We start from the raw sequence: 20,248 nt of genomic DNA, 5'->3' as shown, positions 1-20,248 counted from the left end.
TATGTAATATATATGTAGATTACACATTCTGTTGCTGCTTGAGGAAAGTTGATTATATGTTGGTTAGATATGTTCAGTCTGTAATGATCAAGCCACTGTCTCCTTATTGATGTTCTGCCTTGATCCATTCATGTAAAGGTGAGATATTGAGCCCTTCCTTCTATTATTACAGCTGTTTCTACCTGTGTGACAGTTCCCTGGGTGGCCCTGGAAAAGCCTAGATTCTTTTTCTTGCTTGTAGTTCCTAGCAATGACTGTAGAGTGTTCTAGGAGTCAACAGCAGGAAGTATTATCCAGAGAAACTTGGAGTCTGTTCCTGTCCTTGAAATGCGATATGTTTGAGCCTATGGCATTTCGCTTATTAAGGGTAGAGACTCAGGCAGGCATCTCCTCATCACTACTCAACTGCAATGTTGTGTGGCACACATACTGGTCAGAGTCCACTCTGTATGTACAGCTTTCAAGAGCCCCAAACAATGCACTTGCCACTAATCTCAGTAATTTGCCATCTCCTGTTGCCTGTCTGTGAGTAGCAAAGATGTTTCATTAATTCACAAGAGTGTCCTGTCTGCTATTCTCCTTATGGGGTGAGAATCATTTTGCCTTTCAGGTCTGCCAATATTTGCTTATATTTCTAGGTGTTTTTGTGTTGGGTGTATGTATATTTATAGTTGGGAACTGAAAACCTTATCAAACAATAATGCTTATCTTTGATATTTGGTGTCTGCTGGCAGATTTTGAGTTAAAGCTTCTTAGGTCTAATTTATGCATAACCGCATAGATTATAGATACTGATGTCCTTTGTCTAACATTGGTGTGGGTGCCCTGCATCCCCTCACTTTCGGCACGTGCATTTCCCTAAGTCTAACTCCCATACCCAGTGAATGCACAGGTAAATCTCACCATTCTCTCAGGATTGAGGAGTTATCTCATTCATGCCTTAAGTAATTACTGATAGGGAAAAATCATACATTTTATTTTAGTTTTTATTTTTCAACCCATGGTTCTTTTATTCTCTTTTCTCTCTCTTCCTGTCTGCTTTATACTTTGTTGATTTTTTTTATGAGTATATTTTGATTTTTCCTTTCTATGAGTGTTTTATCTGCAATTGGCAGGGAGCTTACATAAAAATAATTAGATAATGTAATAAACTAATAAGGTAAATAAAAGAATAATTATTTAAAATTTGTAACAACTAAATTCAGTCACATACAAGACCTCTTTATTTCCATTTTATTTTTTATTTTTTTTAAAAGTCAAGCAAGAATATAGTTTATTTGTATACTACTAGCCCGCTATAACACACCCAAGTAAAAAAAAAACACTCAAATCATATTAGCTCCAACTTTTCCAAGTGAAGAGCTGATCGGTGAAGAATATTTGAACAAGCCAGCTCATGCTGGGTCATAAGAAGTCAGCTCATCTGTGTTGTTACTGACTTTTTATTTCCATTTTAATTCATATAATGGATATCTAGCATTGAGATTAACATCACCAATGATACCTAGTATCCATTAAACTTGTGATACATGCAAAGTACTGTTGTGTTTTACATTTATTCATTTGATTTAATAATAAAAGTAGCTTTATTATTTTTTCTTTCATATAAAGCTGCTGAGGAAGAGAGAGGCTAAGACATTTGTTTAAGCTTACACAGTAAGTGAAGTAGCCTGACTATCTGATGCCATCTATAGGATACATGCTATTGGCCACCTCGATGTCATATGGGGACATCAAAGTGAATACGATGTGAGGGTATGGCTTAAAAGACAAACTGTTTGACAGCAAAGCTCACGTGGAGTCCAGATGGATCCTGAGAGAATAACTGCCATTAAGAGCAGACCTGTAATGACTGACTCTCTCCATGGGCAAGTCAGTAAGCTTTTAGAACCTGAAATCTACAACAAGTAGCTCCAAGAAACAGGTTAGAAGACATGGAGACAGTTTCTCTGTGTCTAAATAATACTTTTTTATTTTATTTTATTTTTGCTTTTAATAAACTTGGTATCTAAGAATTGTATTTTCAGTTTGTCATTTCCTGATGAGTAAGGAGTGCATTCACTCATACTTACAAGCATCCAGGACACAATGGGCCTTCTTTATCATGCCAGGGATAAACAATGAACAGAAGGGGGCAAAGACAGGGTCACGAAAACAGTGGGAGTGATTTGTAGAACTCCTCAGGTTAATTAGTCCATTTTTTTTTTGTGAGATTCTCTCTGGCTTCTGAGCTGTAGATAGCTGAGATGCCACATACAAAAGCCAAAGAGTTTCAGGTGTCACAAGGAAGGGGACACCTCCCGGCCTAGAGCTGAGGTGGGCTGAAGTCCAGTGGAATGTTTGCCGGGGTTCGTTTGCATGTGTTTTGAAGACAGCCAATAGGATTTGCTGATGAAATAGATGTAGAATAAAAGTCAAAGATGCCCACATAATGCTGAGGTATTTGTTCTAAATGAACAGAGTGGATACAATTTACCGATGTAAGGGGGAAAGACATGCTTAAGAAGAAAATGAAGGATTCCCATTTGTAAGTCAAGTGGAAATGCCAGTTTAGATATCCAACTGTGTGGTTAGCTGGACAGTTCATATGATGTGAAGACATCTTAGGCGGGACATCAACCTGGGAATTGTTGCCATGATACTAGGACTTCATGGACTCACTCACAGATGAATATAGAGAAAGGAGATCATCCTGGACCCTGAGAGACCAATAAGCCTTAGAAGAGACAAGAAAGACTCTGTATAGGAAGCCAGGAAGCTGAGCAAAGAAACTCTGGTTTCATTCAGAATTTTATAGTATGCTTATTTTAAAAGCAAAAGAAATCACAAGCTTTCTTCTTGACCATTGGCTATTTGCTGCAGGCATGAAGAATTTTGAATGGATGCAAACGTAGCACACTTCAATAGTCCTGGCATTTAGCTTTCTGTCATAGCAATAAATACCCAAGAAAATCAACTGATTATAGGAAAAGATTTATTTTGGCTCAGAGTTTTGGTAGTTTCACTGTATGGACACTTGGTCTTGTTGCTTTGGTGCCTGTGGTGAGGCAACACTTCATGGTGGGCATGTGTGTCAGAGGCAGTCACATCATGACACTTGGGAACCCAAGGGAGAAAGAAGCCAATGTTCTCCAGTTGCCTTTCCAGGCACACCCTGAGTGAGCCAAACTCTCCCACAATACCCGTCTTTCTAGAGGTTCTACAATCGCCAATAGGGCTGTGGACAGCCTTTAACACGTGAGCTTTTGATCATACTTATCCAAACTATAGCAAAAAGTGATTGATCATTTTTTTCCCTTTAGTAGACTAAATCAGGTCAGCTCTCAGTGTAGATCTTAGCTCTGTAATAGCCAACTTGGCTGACTTGGTCAAAATGCCGATTAACCTGGCTTTAACACCATCCCATGACTCCCAATTCCCACAGCCTCAACCATAGATCCCAGTTACTCAGACAGGGCACATCTGCCTTCTACTTTTCTAACAGGAAATGCCATGCAGCTGCCAGACTCACGGAGATTCCCCAAATTCCAACTTTTTCCTTGCTTCAAGGACATTGTGAATTCTCCATGCTCCCGATTCAAGGAGGAAGTTGTAAGATAAGAAGGGAAATTAACTTTAAAAATATACAACTTCAGATTTTGGCACAAGAAGATGATAAAATGAGGGGACCTCTATTGGGAAGAGCCCCAGAAGCTCAGAGGTAGATTATTAAAGCCTTTGACAACACTTCACAGGCTAGAAGGAAGCCTATACCCATGCTCTGTGGGGCCTTGCCTGCTCTCTTTTGAGCATGCTTCTTCCACTTAGAGGTCAGATGTGTGTATGGGAGGATTAATTTGTAGTCATTTGCCTTTCTTCCCCCCTCTCTCTTTCTTTATCCCTGTAAGGTTTCTATTTCAATATTTAGCATCATCCTGTAGTTAGCTTTTTTGCCCGTGTAACCAAGGGGCTAGAAATAACGTGAATTTACAACCACCGCAGTAAGTATTACAAAAAACATCACTGAGCCAGTGTGATGGGATGGGTCAGCAGGGAAAGGAACTTGCTTCCCAAGCCTGAGGACCTGAGTTTGATTCCTGGGACCCACATGGTAGAAGCAGGCGAGCCACTGCTTCAAGCTGTCCTTTGACATTCACGATCATGCCATGTCATGCATTTATTCACCCACACCGTGTCATGTGTCACCCACCCATGCACACGTGCAAGTTAGTGAAATAATTAATGTAACAAACTGTTTAAATGTCAGGATAATTACAGTATAAGTTACCCTTAGAGTTAGTAGCCTGCTGAGTTGAGTTATTGGTGGTTGTGGGAATTTATTCAGCCAATAGCCTTTTGGCTAACAGCTCACTAGGGTGTGGTCTGAGGTAGTATAAGCGCAGACAGGAAGTGTGCTCACACTCTCTCTTGGATGGTGGTCAGAGTTCTGTCTGCAACTTCCAGCACCTACAGAGAGTCACAATTCTGTACCGTTATTGTGAGTTTTTTTTCCCCAAATAAAGAAATACTTGTTATCCTTTGTTCTGGGCTCTTGTGGACTTCGCTAATTATGCCTTCATTCAGTAGCATACCATTTACGGAATTATTAAATATACTCATAACAAGCACTATTGGAATAGTCAGCAGAGAATTTATGAAAAACAACCTAATATGTCTCTACTGGCTGGCTCTGTGTGTCAACTTGATGCAGCTAAAGCCATCAGAGGAAGGAGCCTCAGTTGAGGAAATGCCTCAATGAAAACCAGCTGTAAGGCAGTTTCCCATTTAGTGATCAGTGGGGGAGGGCCCAACCCCTTTTGGGTAGGGCCATCCTGGGCTGTTGGTCCTGGGTTCTATAAGAAGGTGGGGCTGAGCAAGCCATGGGAAGCAAGGAATGAGCAGCATCTCTCCATGACTCTGTGTCAGTTCCTGCCTCCAGGATCCTGCCCTGTTTGAGTTCCTGTCCTGACTTCCTTCAGTGATGAACAGCAATGCTGAAGTGTAAACCAAATAAACCATTTGCTTTTTGGCCATGGTGTTTCACCGCAGCTATAAAACCCCTAACTATGACAGTGTCCATTCTGGGGAGCTTCAGTCACAGCTGTTCCAAAAACTCATTATCTTACAAAAATCCCTGTTTTGTACTAATTTTGTTAAGTACATCAACTCAGGACAAACGACAAACCCATATCAAAACTAAATTATTTAGTTGCTTTTTGGATTTCTCTCCATTAGCTTAGCCCACAGGAATCTGTACTATCTAATCTATCTAGCCTTATGACCCAGCAGGAACAAGTTCTTCTCATTGAATAGTCCATATGAGCCAAGAAAGATGTCTTTGTTTCCGACCCCCACTGCAAAATCTTTGAACCAGATGCTTGCATACGCTGACCTGTCAGAACTCTGACTGTCAGAATCTTGAGAAGCCAGTGTCCCACAACAGACTGAGACAGCATCTGTAGCAACCCTCCAAGTCTGAGGTAATGCTTGTGGCCTGGCCAGTTGGCCTTGATGCAGATGTCATTGCTCTGTGAAATCCAGAGATGCTGTCTTACTGCCAAGGGAGTACCTGTTAGGATGCAGTGCAGTGGACCAGGTTCAGCGGAGAGGGAAAAGACCAGTTAAGCAAACTCACCTCTAATGTTATGGAAGGTGCCTTATTGGTCCATTTTTAGGAGCATACTGTTTAATTTTCAAGAAAGAAATACAGGAGTTGGGACTGGTAGTACTTTTGTCATAGGCTTAACTCCTTCTTGATGAAAATCCAAACACCAAAAGCAGAATGACATCCCCCCCTCCCTGCCCGGCTCCACTCACCCACCTCTACGCTCAGGTCTCATGATAGTCAGAATGTGACTTCCCCGCTCAGTTTCAGACACTGTGACCGAGGAATACACTGGATAAGAAGGATCTATGACTCCAGATGCTGTTTGCAGGAAGGATGCTGATAAACTTACTCATTTCAAAGACAGCACAAGACAGGTTTTTGTTTGGGCTTTGTTGGTTCGGTGTTACATATCAAGATGTGTGATTTATTTCTGTCTCTGCTCTGCAAGTCCCACCAGACATTTTCTGCCTGGTGGCGCTGAAAGGGTTTTAAATCCAAATGACTCTGGGAATATTTAAAAGCATGCTTTTTTGGCGAGCTGAGCTGAGTGATCCAAACAGAACCTGGCAACTGCTTGGCTGGAACGGATTTGTGCTGCTTGGATAGGCAGAGGCTGCTTAAACCACTGCATCCAGCAGCGGCGAGTTAGTTTGTCTCTTGGAATGATATTCTACGTGGTGTTGATTGCAAGTCTGGGTGCATAAAAAGGAACCCAGAAAAGAGAGGAATTAGTCCAAGTTTTGGACCCAAAGCCTTATTTCTTAGATGTAAAGACCAGGATGCTTTGCATTTCAAGAAAGACCTCCTGGAGCATAAAAAATCTGAACTAGGCTTTGATACCTCTTGAACGTATGTCTTTGCTTTTCATTGCCTGGTCCAGGCCCGCATCATACTGGCTGACTTTTCCCAGTATTCCTTGGCTTTCTCCTAGTGCGCAGCATCTCCCTTTGCTAGTAGCGTAGTCTGCCCTGGCGTACCTGATGAACAGAAGACTCCTTCCTTATGTGGGGTCTTTTTCCTTACAGGTAGCGTGTAACTTCATTGCCCAAACCGCCCTTTATTCTCTTTGGCTCTACAGGTCACTGTAGTCCAGGCAGACTCAACATCCCTAAGGCCATCCCCTGCACCTTGAGCTGCTCCTGACAGGCTCCTCCCCCTTCTTTACATGTGCCTCCAGGCGCCCACTCCTGTTAACTCCCAGTGTTTCTGCTCTTAGGGCTCCCCAATGTTAAACTGTTTGCTGACTGACTCCTAAACATGACATTCTCCTAAAATTCTTATTTTATTAAGGAAGCACTTCTCCTACTTACACAAGATTTTTTTTTTTTTTGAAATGACTAAGATTTTATGGGACCAAAAATCAGCTGATTTGCTGGACTCTTACCTTTTCTAAGGCACTCTGTTGGGCACTTTCATATATTTTTTTATACCTCGCAACAGCAGTTAAGGTAGACCTTATAACTTTCCCTTTATAGGTGAGAAAACAGAGACCCAGACGGCTTCATTAGCACATCTGGACTCCGCTAGTGAAGACCTCGAAATCCCACACTGCCCTTTCCCCCTAATTCAGCGTCCTTTCCACTGTTTCCAGTGCACTGCAGTTACTTTTATGGTTACTGTTTTTCTCCCGGTTTGTTATTATTTTCAATTTGCTCCCATCGAAATACAAAGCCACCGTACTCACTGTTGCTTCAGAACCTGCTCTTAAAAGGCTTAGAAAACACTCAGCAGGTGGGCGCTGCCTTGTGGAGTGATTTGGCAAGACGCACATGTTTTTGCTTTCACACGAGCTGTAGTTATTTCTAGGAGAATTCCAGCTTCTTTGATGAGTCCCACTAGCTGATATGCATGAGAGCCAAGCATCTGGCATGCCCAGGCCTTCAGCCTGGAGTCAAGTGATTCAACAATGAAAACCAGGTCAGCCAGCTCCTGCGCAGCAACCTGGCATCTACTGAGACTGTAGAGCAGCCCGCAGAGCCCGTGAGGTCTGCATGATGGATTCATCCGGCTGGGGCTCAAATCTGTCGGAGAGAGAGGCAGGCCATTCTTTACTAACAGTACAGCATAACAACTCAATTGATTTACATGTTATACTAAGTACTCATAAGTGATTTAGACTCTATAGGGATGTATGTATGTACATTATATATAACGTTATACAACATTATATAAAATGTTCACATTTCTTGGATTAAGGCATCTGTAAAGGGCCTGGAAACAGTCTCCCATGGATCTGGAGAGATCTGTATTGCATTTTGGCATCACAGAAATTTGCAGTATATTGGTTATTCAAAAGTCTTCCAGATTCTTCTGTCGGCCCCACAGGGTTGTTTTGTGTTAAGTTTGTATTAAGGAATTTAGTGGTTATCGCTGTCAACAAAAACACAACTTACTATCATTGACACACAAGTCCCTGCAGAGACTGCTGTCTAGCTTCCTTCTGCCTCTCCTCTCCCTGTATCTCAGTCCTGTAAACGGTTGACTGTACTATGTACATGGAAGTTTAATTCTGGGTGAGAGCTCGCTTCTGGCTGTTTTCTCATTTATCTGGCATATGTTAGCTATGAATTTATGAACGAAATGGGGAGTTAGCATTTTACTTGTGTTTTCTCTTTTCCAGCTACAACCCCCAAGCAGAAATTGAAAACCCACTTTTCTCGGTGCCCCAAGCAGTACAGGCATTACTGCATCCACGGGAGATGCCGCTTCTTGGTGGATGAGCAAACTCCCTCCTGCATGTAAGTAGGAGGACCTGCGCCCATGAGCAAAGGGGTGCAGCATGCTCCCAGCCTGGGACTTGACAGCATCGGAAAGTCTGAGCTAACCCTACCATCTGTCCAGACATAGTTCCATCGGGTCCTGCCTTCGGCTACTTTTTTTTAGGGCCCGGCTCAGCACCTACTTGTGGAGGAACTGACACAGACTTTCCTCCTGAAATATGAGTGTGAGAACCCAGCCCCAGTTCTGCCCTGCTGGTGTCCTCTGCTCCCTTGTGCAAGCAGAGCCGATTCTGTCTGTGTGAGGATCTCGTCAGTCCCAATCATCTCCTGGGTGGTTCAAATGAAAGCAGATCCTTTGGCATGTGTGAGGCGGTTCCGCAGCTGATGTAAATGTGAAGGAATTCCTGCCAGGCTAGATGCCATCCTTCTGCAGGTGTCAGTAACGTGTGAGGGAGTCAGCGTGTATGCAAGTGGAGTTGACCAAGACCTACTTAGCCCACTGGGGAGTGGGGAGAGAGGCAGACTTTAGCTCAAGTCAACATTTTTCATGCATTATCAATATTCATTTTCTTCTAAAGGGATGTCTTTTCTAAGAGAATTCTAGGACTTGACTTCATACAGGGATCAACTGATTTATTCCTTAAGCATAATTCTGACCTAGAGCTCACAGAGTATGCATGTTCCCCACAGCTTGCCTGGTATAAACCATTTCCCATTAAGAATCTCTCAAGCATGTTTTGCTTGAGGAGTCATGGACTTCCTCAGAATTTAATTCAGTTCAATTTTAAAATTAAATATGCTCATATAATACTTAGAGGACAGATAGGAGTTGATAATGTAAAAAGTAAGGGGTGGATGTGTGTGTGTGTGTGTGTGTGTGTGTGTGTATAAGTAGACCTGAATTTTTGAATTTTTCTTTATTTATTTTTACTGGATTGGAGGCATATACTGGATTTTTAAATGACAAATATAATATGTACTTACCATAAGTGGCTTTTAGACATAAAGCAAAGAAAACCAGCCTACAATTCACAATCCCAGAGAACCTAGACAACAAAGAGGACCCTAAGTGAGACATACATGGATCTAATCTACATGGGAAGTAGAAAAGGACAGAATCTCCTTAGTAAATTGGGTGAATGGGGATCAGGGGAGAGGATAGAAGGGGAGGAGAAAGAGAGGGGAATGGAGAAAAATATGTATTTTAATAAAAACAATTTAAAAAAAATAAAGCATCATTCCCTCCTCCTCTTACTTTCCATGTGGGAGATGTTCAGTGAAAATAATCATCACCTGATGTGTGACTGATTTATTGAGGGCAAAATGACAGGCGAGGTGCTCTAGCCACGTTAAAATTTGACTGGTAGCAAATTTGCTGGGTTACAACCTATGGAAGGTTCTGCTTGCTGAGACACTAAGCTAAAGCTACCGAGCCCAGAGTTCATAGAAAAAAAAATCCTAAAGAGCAGTGTGTGATGACTGACTATTTGTGGGCAAAACTTTCATTTTAAAAAGTCACCTGTTGTGGACTTGTTGAAGAAATAGTTAAGCTAATTAAAAGTGAGTGTGCATGTGTGTAAGATTTAAGGACCAATAGAAACAAATCAAAGACCCAGATATCAATCCATACACCTATGAACACCTGATTTTTGACAAAGAAGCTAAAAATATAAAATGAAAAACAGAAAGCATATTCAACAAATGGTGCTGGCATAACCAGGTATCAACATGTAGAAGAATGAAAATAGATCCATATCTATCATCATGCACAAAACTCAAGTCCAAATGGATCAAAGACCTCAACATAAAATCAACCACAATGAACCTCATAGAAGAGAAAGTGGGCAGTACACTCTAAAGTATTGGCATAGGAGACCATTTACTAAATATAACCCCGGTAACACAGACACTGAGAAAAACAATTAATAAATGGAATATCCTAAAACAGAAGCTTTTATAAAGCAAAGGGCATGGTCAACAAGACAAAATGGCAACCTACAGAATAGGAAAAGATCTTCACCAACCCCACATTGGACAGAGGTCTAATCTCCAAAATACACAAAGAACTCAAGAAATTGGTCATCAAAAAGAACAAATAATCCAATAAAAAATGGGGTACAGACCTAAACAGATAATTCTCAACAGATGAATCTAAAATGACTGAAAGACTCTTAAGGAAAACTCATCAACATCCTTAGTTATTAGGGAAATGCTAATCAAAAACCACTCTAAAATTCCATCTTATACCTGCCAGAATGGCTAAGATCAAAAACATTGATGACAGTTTATGCTAGAGATCATGTGGGGTAAGATGAACACTCCTCCATTACTGGTGGGAGTGCAAACTGGTACAGCTACTTTGGAAATCAATATGGTGATTTCTCAGAAAATTAGGAAACAATCTAACTCAAGACCCAGCAACACCACTTTTGGGTATAAACCAAAAGGATGCTCAACCATATCACAAGGACATGAGCTCAGCCATGTTCATAGCAGCATTATTTGTAATATTCAGAACCTGGAAACAACCTAGATGTCCTTCAACCAAAGAATGGATAAAGAAAATATGGTACATTTACACAATGGAGTACTATACAGCTGAAAAAATAAGGACATCTTGAAATTTGTAGACAAATGGATGGATCTAGGAAAAATTACATTGAGTGAGGTAACCCAGACCCAGAAAGACAAATATAATATGTACCCACTCATAAGTGGCTTTTAGATATAAGGTAAAGAAAAAACAGCCTACAATTTACGACCTCAGAGAACCTAGACAACAAAGAGGACCCGAAGAGAGACACACATGAATCTAATCTACATGAGAAGTAGAAAATTGGGGTCATGGGAATCATAGGAGACAGTAGAAGGGGAGGGGGAAGGAAGGAAGAGAAGTGGAGAAAAATATATAACTCAATATAAACAATAAAAACGTCTCACGAAAAAACAAAGAAAAAAAGCATTCTTTGTCATGTTCAATCTTTCTCAATCATAATTTTAAGACCATTATAATATTTTCATGCATTTCTAAGTTCTCAACCTGTAGTTTTTTAAAAATTAAATATTTACTATTTTATTTTATGTGTGTGTGTGTGTGTGTGTGTACACCCAAGTGTGTATTCGTGCATCACATGTACACAGGAGCCCATAGCAGCCAGAAGAGGGCATTGTATTATACGGGAGTAGAAATACGAATGAGTGTGAGCTTCCATCTGGGTGCTGGAAATTGATCCTGAGTCTTCTGGAAGAGTCAGAAGTGCTCTTAACCACGGAGTCACGGCTCCAGCTCTTTCGCTCGTGTTTTGATCATAGAATGAAGCTATCCAGTGCTCTTGAATGAAGCAGTTCTTCCTCACTTATCCTGAGAGCTTCTTGCTGCACCCTGAGGTGTGCCCTTTCTTTCTCTGCACCATAGCTCTTCCCATGGAGACTGTTTCTGAGTTTGTTTCTGTTGGCGTTGGAAGCATTTTGTCAGCTAAATGTTGGCAGTTGAGATCTCCTTACTGGAGAAATAGCTGGCTTTGTCGAAATAAACTTCATTGGCTGTTGTTGAACATCAGCTATGGAACAATCTGGCAATAAATTCTGAGGTTTACAAATAGATGAGGTTGCACAGAAATCTTTTCAAGGTGCAGAATCTGATTGTTTCGATATTTAAATAACTGTACATGCGACCAGTATTTCTGTGTTTGGCTGCATCTGTACAGAATAACGGGAAATAGTAATGCAAAGATGCTAGGATAGCATGGGATAAATTTTATTAAAATGTGCTCAATATTTTATGTATCTTTTAAGGTTCTATAACAACTCAGGAATCTATGCAGAATCCACATAACACGAAGTCAGTAGCTCAGGGAGACGTGAAAGAATAATTCCCAGTTTGGTCAAAAGTTTCCCTAACTATAACCACAGACTTAGGGAATCTGTTGAGCTGAACATTATCTTGAGATTATATTGATAGAGATGTGAGAGGTAGCCTGGGCTACAAAGTGAGTTCTAGGACAGGCTCCAAAGCTACACAGGTAAACCCTATCTCGACATAAAGAAGTAGAGACTCATAAAAGTATTTTCCTTGTCCAGGTGTGAGAAAGGCTACTTTGGGGCACGGTGTGAGCGAGTGGATTTGTTTTACCTCCAGCAAGACCGAGGGCAGATCCTGGTGATCTGCTTGATTGCGGTCATGGTGGTGTTCATCATTTTGGTCATTGGGGTTTGCACCTGCTGTCAGTAAGTATAATTGCACTCGAGTTTAAACACGAGAAATTACATCTAATGTTTCTTCTTCCTTTTCTTCTTTCTCTTCTTTTTTTCTACCTTCTCTTCCCCTTTGCTTTGATTTAAAGAAATCAGCTTTTTGAAGCATGTGTCTATTAATATAAAATTTATATTAGTCATGAAACACATTGTAGATAATTTCTATTAATTTACTGGGGATAATCATAAGTTGAAACAAAATTTATAGATATCTTTGGGCTAAAAATTCTAGTCTTTAGCCCTGAGCACAGGTGTATTTTATGTTTGTTAGTAAGTTAAATAAAAGTTTCATTTTCCAAAACTGCCTAATTGCATAATGGCACTTAAGAATAGAAACAAAGTGATACATTTGTGTGACCATGTTGAAATAATTAATTTTACATGCATGGTTGAGTCCTCTGTTTTCATTATCATGAGTTTTCATTTTGCATTTGAAATCAGAGCTGCCTTTCTTTTTCCTTGAAAGAAAGTGGGTTGGGACAACTATTAACCCATGGGCAGCTTCTCTGGAGACCCATCATTAAGTTTAATATTTTCTTGTCTTGAGTAATTTACCTCCCTAAAACATTGCTTCCACTTCTGTGCTGTGGACTATGCCAAAGAGAGATGCCGCTTTCAGTAGTGGCACATGCCGTTAATCCCAGCATTTGGGAGGCAGACACAGGCAGATCTCTGTGAGTTCAAGGCCAGCATGATCTACAGAGCGAGTGCCAGGACAGGTACCAAAGCTGCACAGAGAAACCCTGTCTCGAAAAACAAACAGAGAGGGGGGGGGGGGGGGCTCACAATTCCTTTATAGTGTTCTTGGATTAAAACACAGGAACAAATAAACCAAAACAAACCCAAACCAAAAAAATACAAATACTAATTCTGACCGTCTTCACTGTTGAGACTTATTTTTGAGACTTTGGACAAAGTTCTTAGTGTTTCTGAGCTCAGATTGTATTTTCTGTGAAGTACAGTGTTGAACTAGATGGCTTACAGAAATCCTCACTCTTAAACTGAAAACTTGTTTTGAGTTTTGTGCTCTGTGGTAAAAAGGAATATTTTAAATGTCGCAGAGGAGGAGTTGGGCACAGCTGGGAAATGATCTTGATATTAATTTTGAATCACATGTTCAGGAAACTAAAGTTCAGCCCAGAATGTTAAATCAGTTTCATTATTAATGTGCCTAGAAATTTAGTAATATTTCTGGGGGCTACTGCCACTCTCCCAGTTTCTTGTCTATTTTCAGCCCTCATTGCTTCTTTTTCACACCAAGTAGTGTTAATTGTTCTACCCTGTGAAATAACTTATGGAAATTTTTCTTCTGTTTACTAATCTCTCTCAATAATCAGGCAGGAAATTCTTGCTACTTCTATAAGTGTGTATCACACCCACTGTAGTCTGTGGTAGCTAGCTCTTGAACTTGCTAAAAGAAATGTGTCAAAAGAGAAAGCCAATGGAGTTAGGATGAAAAGGAACTTATGCATCTTGAATAGTATAGAGAGAAGGTCATATGCTTTCTTACTGAATGTTTGCATGCTGATCTGAACTCACATATTCTGACTCATTTCTAACATGATATTTTTGAAGTCCTCTTCGGAAACATCGTAAAAAAAGGAAGGAAGAGAACACGGAGAAGTTGGGTAAAGATAAAACTCCCATAAGTGAAGATATTCAAGAGACCAATATTGCTTAATGGTAAGTATGTAGGGCATAGCAAATGGGAAGCCTGGTGACTGTGAATGGTGTATTGAGGCTTAATTTTGGCTAATAATCATTGATTAGAATTGGGTTATGTATAAAAACATCCAAAGACAAATTCATCTTCTTTATGAGACCTAAAAGTTTTGTTATAACTGTTTCATGACATAATAAGACAGCAAAACAGAAATAAGCAACTAGTTTTTGTTAGATCCTGCTAAAATGATTGATTCTAACTCTATGTTCAAAGGATAAGTCTACCCTTTCTGTTATGGTGAGTGTATGGCCACAGAAATAGGCATTTTAATGCTACATTGTTGCCATGCTTATTCTTCCACACTTTTGAGTAAAAAAAGAAGTATTTTAATTTAGATGTATCATATTAAGAGAGGAACTACAATAACAATAGCAATGTGAAGGAGATGGTTGACAGGTTTCTGTCTGCCTGGTCCTGCAGCCATTCAGTCCCAAAGAAACACACAGAGGCCTACATTAATTATAAACTGGTTGGCCTATTAGCTTAGACTTCTTATTAACTAATTCTTACATCTGATATTAACCCATAGTCTGTGTTAGCCATGTGGCTTGGCACCTTTTACTAGTGAGGCATTCTCATCTTGTGTCATCTGTGTCTGGGTGATGACTACAGACTGAACCTTTGCTCTTCCCAGAATTCTCCTATTCTGGTGGCACCACCTATCCTTCCTGCCTGGCTACTGGCCAAATCAGCGTTTTATTAAACCAATACAACTGACAAATCTTTATAGGGTACAAGACCACTGTCCCACAGCAGAAGATGATGATGGTGATGATGATGATAATAATGGAGAATTTAGGTTGCATGAAGCATAGTTCTCAACTCTTTAAGTGTTTGTGAGTCAGGATCCCAACAGTAGTCACAGATCCTCTCAGTTTATTGAGGAGAAAGGTTCTGATGAGCACACTGCCAGGTCACTCTCCCAAAAGTCCAGGAGGACCACCATGACTCTGACAGCAACAAGAAGCCATTGAATGCCCTGGTGGCGCCATGGCAAGCATTGGCTGGCACACCTCCAGGTGGGAGTATTTGCTGTGGCAGAAAGAGCCCCTGCTGAAAACTAAACAATGAAAAACAAACAAGAATGAAAAAACAAAGACGGACCCAAAACAAGACAACGAGAAAGCTCCCCAAAGTGCCCCTGTTTCAGATCTTCAGCACTAGCCTGGCACTGGATAGCCACAAGCCAAAATGAATCAACAATGGAGTATAGTGCCAGTCTAATCAGCAACAGGAGCCCCTTGGAAAATCTGCAAGGGACACACAGGGCACCACTAGCAGAATCAAATGGGGGAGATTTGGACATGAAATCCAACTATTTAATAAATAAGTAGTGTGTTGACCCAAGAACGGTAGTTCCACAGTTGGTGGCACCTGAGACTCCGAGGAAATATATTTTTTCTCTTCTGCTAACTGTTCACAGATTTGGCTAAATTCCTGGCCAGTTCCTCTAGAGTAGAGGAGAGACTGGGAGCAATCAGGTCTGGTGTTTCCTTGTTCACCCTCAGCATGAGAAAGCTATCGCTTTCCATGACTCTCTGTGAAAATGATATCCCTTCTCATAAACGTCTCAATAGCCAATAGTGAACAATAACCCTTGCTGAGGAATGACAGTGTTCTTCCCATTTATTACAGTCAGCACTAACAACTTCAAACACAAATGCTGATGTGCTGTTGTTGCTGTAATTATTGTCTAGCACTTTAAAGTTGCTGCTCTTATTTTCTTCATTCTCACAGGTTACAAAGTTCCCACAAGCTGGCGGTGAGCTCCAAAACACCTTACTCATTTGCAGATGGAAGGGACACGTCTCAGGAAAACAGCTAGCAGCAATGAATGTTTCAATATTGTATTGACTTTGTTATTTTTATTTGTAACTTTGTGTCACTTGCTATTGTTTTTATTAATATTTTTATTGCAATCTAATGATTGAGAAAAAGGACCTGGCTAAGTAATAGTAATAAGAAGGGACATTTCAAAATAAACTTTGTTGCCAGGATTATTAGTCAAATAAAAGTAGGAAAGAGGTTAGATTTTAAGAACTGAGTCAAAAATAAGGCTTGCCAGCTTTATATACTTATCATACACTGAGTTTAAAATATATTATTTCTTTTATCCTCATTCCCATACATGCAAAAATTAAATAATCTCACTTAGATTTAGAGACTGAGAAATTGATGGAGTCAGAACTGGGATGGACCCTGATTCAAAACTGGTGCTCTTATCACTTTTGTTAATTTGGGCTTCGGTAACCTAATTCAATAAATAACCCAAGATTTCTCTCTGAATTGTGCTTTGCCATGATTCTGAGATGGTGGGGCAATTTTCCCTTATTAACACAGGAAATGGAGTCATGGCTAGTGCTGACGTCATCATCATGATTTCTGCAAAGCTGACTTCTATTGTTGTTGTTGTTGTTATTTCGCTTTTCCATAAAGTCTCAGTGATATAAGTAAATTCTTGTATTTCCAAAGCAAACAGATTTGTCCCATAGTTATAGTAATAAATAGCAGTGGAAAAGTAAATGACTGGTGTTCTTTAAACCCTCAATAGGTATTTATGCTCAGCTCAGTATAAACAGCACTGTAAAAGACTTAATATCATCAATGGTGCACCTGACCATATGTGACAATATGTGATCATCATATGAGAACATAGCCTCAATTCCAAGGCATGTAGGAGTGCTTTCAGGTGAACTTTGATGCCATGACATCCTGATCATGGCTTCTATTATTTAAACTATTTTGTCATGTGCTCCTTTGATTATGTGCTCTCTTTAGTAGAAAATATATTAAGCATAAGAAATAAAATTTATATTTAGTCAGCATTCCATAGAACATGGATTTTTTTTCACATTGATTAAGTGGGTCACTTACAAAAGATGGGAAGATATCTTTAGATTGTGGTGCTACCTGCCAGTCAGGATCCTTGTAAATTCTACTTCACAGTAGAGATTCTATAGATTTAAACAAAATCCTGGGTTCCCTATGTTCTTTTAGCACAGTGTTTGGAAGCAGACTGGGGTTTCACTAATGAAGAAATAGCTCACCTGCCAAGAAAAGCTAAGTGAAAGAGCTGACATGTCTCAAGATAAATTTTCTTGCTTGTGACTTACTGGCCATCCTTGGAACAAGACGACCCCTGCCTGGATCCGGATTCATGCTTTATTTTCTATTGCCTCCATGGGCTCACATATGTCTTTTCTCACCAGTCATATTTGATATCAATCAGGCCTGAAAATAAATGATCACTAGAACTTCTAAAAATGTCACCAATTCTGGTAATTGTCTCTGTTTCCTGGTCTCCAGTTGGCTGACCAATGCAATCTCTTAAAAGAAGCCAGTGCGGGGAAACTTATTTTTTATCTTAAGCTTCTAATGGTGTTTCTTATCATTCCAATATCTAGAAAGAATTTCCAGAATTTTCATGTCTTTTTAGAGTGTATTTTGTAATTGTTTTTTGCATATGCTATGTTGTCATTTATATAGACTGTTGAGGTTATAATGGAATAAAATAAATTTATTTTTAAACAAAGCAGCCTTAGTTGTTCTTGAGAATTTTCTACTAGTATCATGAATTATTAGTAGAAATAAATGCAAGCATATTTGCTTTGCAAAGTTTACCTTTATAGAAACCATTCATTGAAACATTAGAACTATTTTACTTGGCTCATGAGTTTTCTTTTATCAATTGAAGCATTTGGAAGTATGGGGGTACCTAGGTGACTATCTGCCAAGGTCTCTGACTTTTTTTGAACTCTACCTCCAGCTGTATTTGGATGGTCAGTTGGAGTAATTCTTGGGGAGTTGGGAACTTGACATTCAAGAAGTATATATATGTCCTCTTAAACATTGTTGATATCTGTGCTTTGTCTCGTGTGGTCTAGAAAAGTAAGTGAAGCTCCTGGGGAGAAAACAGATGGTGGTTAGAGAGGCAGATGCTTCTAGTAAGTGCTCAGTGAGCAACGTTATAGTGCTGGCTGCATCCACTGTCAAAGCTAAGGTTCATCCTTGTCTATAAGTTCCATGAGACACATTAGTATCTCCATAATAAATTCCTCATTTGACTTAATTTGGAACTCTGAGTTTCTTTAACCTAGAACCTAAGGGCCTGAGTGATTCAGGTGCATCCTGAGATTGTAGACAAGAGTTTTCCGATAAAAAAGGGTGTCTTTTGCTAAAATATTTTTTTTTTCAAATAGTATGTTTAATGTGTAAGAAGAGGGCCACCTTTAGAAATGCTATTCCATTTTTACTACCTGGGAAGCATGCAGGGGGAACATTGTATTCAGGGAACATTGACTGAGCACCACTGAACGGCAGGTACTGTGGCCACCCCTGGTGGAAACCCTAAGGAGGAATAAGGCAGGCATAGTATCTAAGGAAATGAGCTATGCACTGATAATCTCAGGATAGGGTGATGCTATTAATATTAGGCTCAGCTTCACTGGACAATGGAATACCTGAACAACTTGGTAAAGTGTTGTTTTGGACTTGGCTCTCAGCATGCTCCCAGAGGAAAGGATCATGTGATTCTCAAAAGACTTGGTGGGAAACCCCATCCTCAGTGCAGGTGAATGCACCCACTCAGTTGGGTGCCCAGAGAGAACGAGGGAGCAGTTCTCTGCTTTGAGACCTATGACAGACATCTTTCTGCTGCCTTGGACATTAGAACTCAAGGCTGTTCAGTGTTGGGACTCTGAGTCTTAAACCAGCATCCTCCTGGGCTCTCAGGCTCTTAGCCTTACATGAAAACTTGCAGTATTTTTTTCTGTATCAAGAGAGTTAGGTTTGAACTAAGCTACATTGCTGTGATAGCAGGGTCTCCAGACTGTTAAAAAATGTGTTGGACAGCTTATCAGCCACCATAGTCACACGAACCAATTCCCTCACTGTTCCCACCCACGCAGCCATAGGCATGTTCTATTGGTTCTTGCTCGAGTGAGCCCGGACACAGGTGCTCAAGGAGTCATAAGGAGTATGTGTTCTAAGGGGGTGACTTGGAGAGCTTAGAGAGCCCTGGAGTTGTTCTAGAGGAAATTAAACCTAGTTGATAATCTGTTGTTCAAAAATAAAGGTCTCTGTCTCAAATCCTGGGCATACACAGATGTTTCTTGAGCCCTTCTCAAGTTCTACAGAATTACCCAGAAAGCATTAGGAGTTATGGCACCAGTGAGTCTTGCTAGTAGATAACAAGAGAAGAAACCAAAAGTTTCATGCCTCATCCCACATTGCCCTGGGCATTTTCAGATCGAGTATGTGGCACATACATTGGAAGATGAGATGAGACGTTCCTCTGTTTGAGGAGAGACTTTATTTCCTTTCTGTAGTGAACTACTTGAACCCTTTCTATTTTCCCCTAATTTCAGGGCCCCGGTGTGAGCAGTTGCATTAAAAATGCAGTGAAATGTTCTGGGCGAAGGGCTGGGGAAGGCAGATGGCAGGGCACTTCTTCAACATGCACAAAGAAGTTTCCAGTCAGATAACCTGAAATTATTTTCTATTTTGTTTGCATTCACAGGGTCGGTCTATGCAGGCAAGACAAGCCTGGAACTCCCCCATCTCTCTGCCTCTGTTTCCTGAGTGCTGGGTTTGGAAATATCCACCAGCATGCCCAGAAATAATATTACTATTTACATACTACTTATTATTTGTATACTTTAGTGGTCCTCATATATATTCATTTATTCATTTATTATCAGTACTTGAAAACAAAGCCAAGGGCCTTGCACATGCTAGCCAGTGAGATTTGTTTATATAATTCTAAGATATATTTAAATAAGAATACATGAAGACTCACGACTGGACAATGTGCAGAGTGAGAGACTTTGGAACACTCAGTCCTAAATGAGATGTCTTCAAAAAACTCTGATGGAGGAAGGTCATTGGTTAATTATAATAAATAAACTGCTTGGCCCTCATAGGTTAAAACATAGGTGGGTGGAGTAAACAGAACAGAATGCTGGG

General features: G+C 40.2%; 1 protein-coding gene across 1 annotated transcript in view; it reads left to right on the top strand.

Moving 5' to 3' along the window:
• The window catches only part of Btc (betacellulin), a 45,443-nt gene extending 27,748 nt beyond the window's left edge, over positions 1 to 17,695 (top strand). Inside the window, exons 3-6 of the mRNA XM_005359484.2 lie at positions 8,208 to 8,325; positions 12,388 to 12,534; positions 14,137 to 14,244; positions 16,022 to 17,695. Coding sequence (XP_005359541.1) covers positions 8,208 to 8,325; positions 12,388 to 12,534; positions 14,137 to 14,242 — 371 coding nt within the window. The 3' untranslated portion in view covers positions 14,243 to 14,244; positions 16,022 to 17,695. The remainder of the gene's footprint in view (positions 1 to 8,207; positions 8,326 to 12,387; positions 12,535 to 14,136; positions 14,245 to 16,021) is intronic.
• Positions 17,696 to 20,248: the final 2,553 nt, after the last annotated feature.

The sequence above is a fragment of the Microtus ochrogaster genome, linkage group LG1 (genome assembly GCF_000317375.1).
Source record: "Microtus ochrogaster isolate Prairie Vole_2 linkage group LG1, MicOch1.0, whole genome shotgun sequence".
NCBI lineage: Eukaryota > Metazoa > Chordata > Mammalia > Rodentia > Cricetidae > Microtus > Microtus ochrogaster.
Note: the sequence above shows the minus strand (reverse complement) of the source record. Positions and strands in the feature narration are given on the sequence as shown.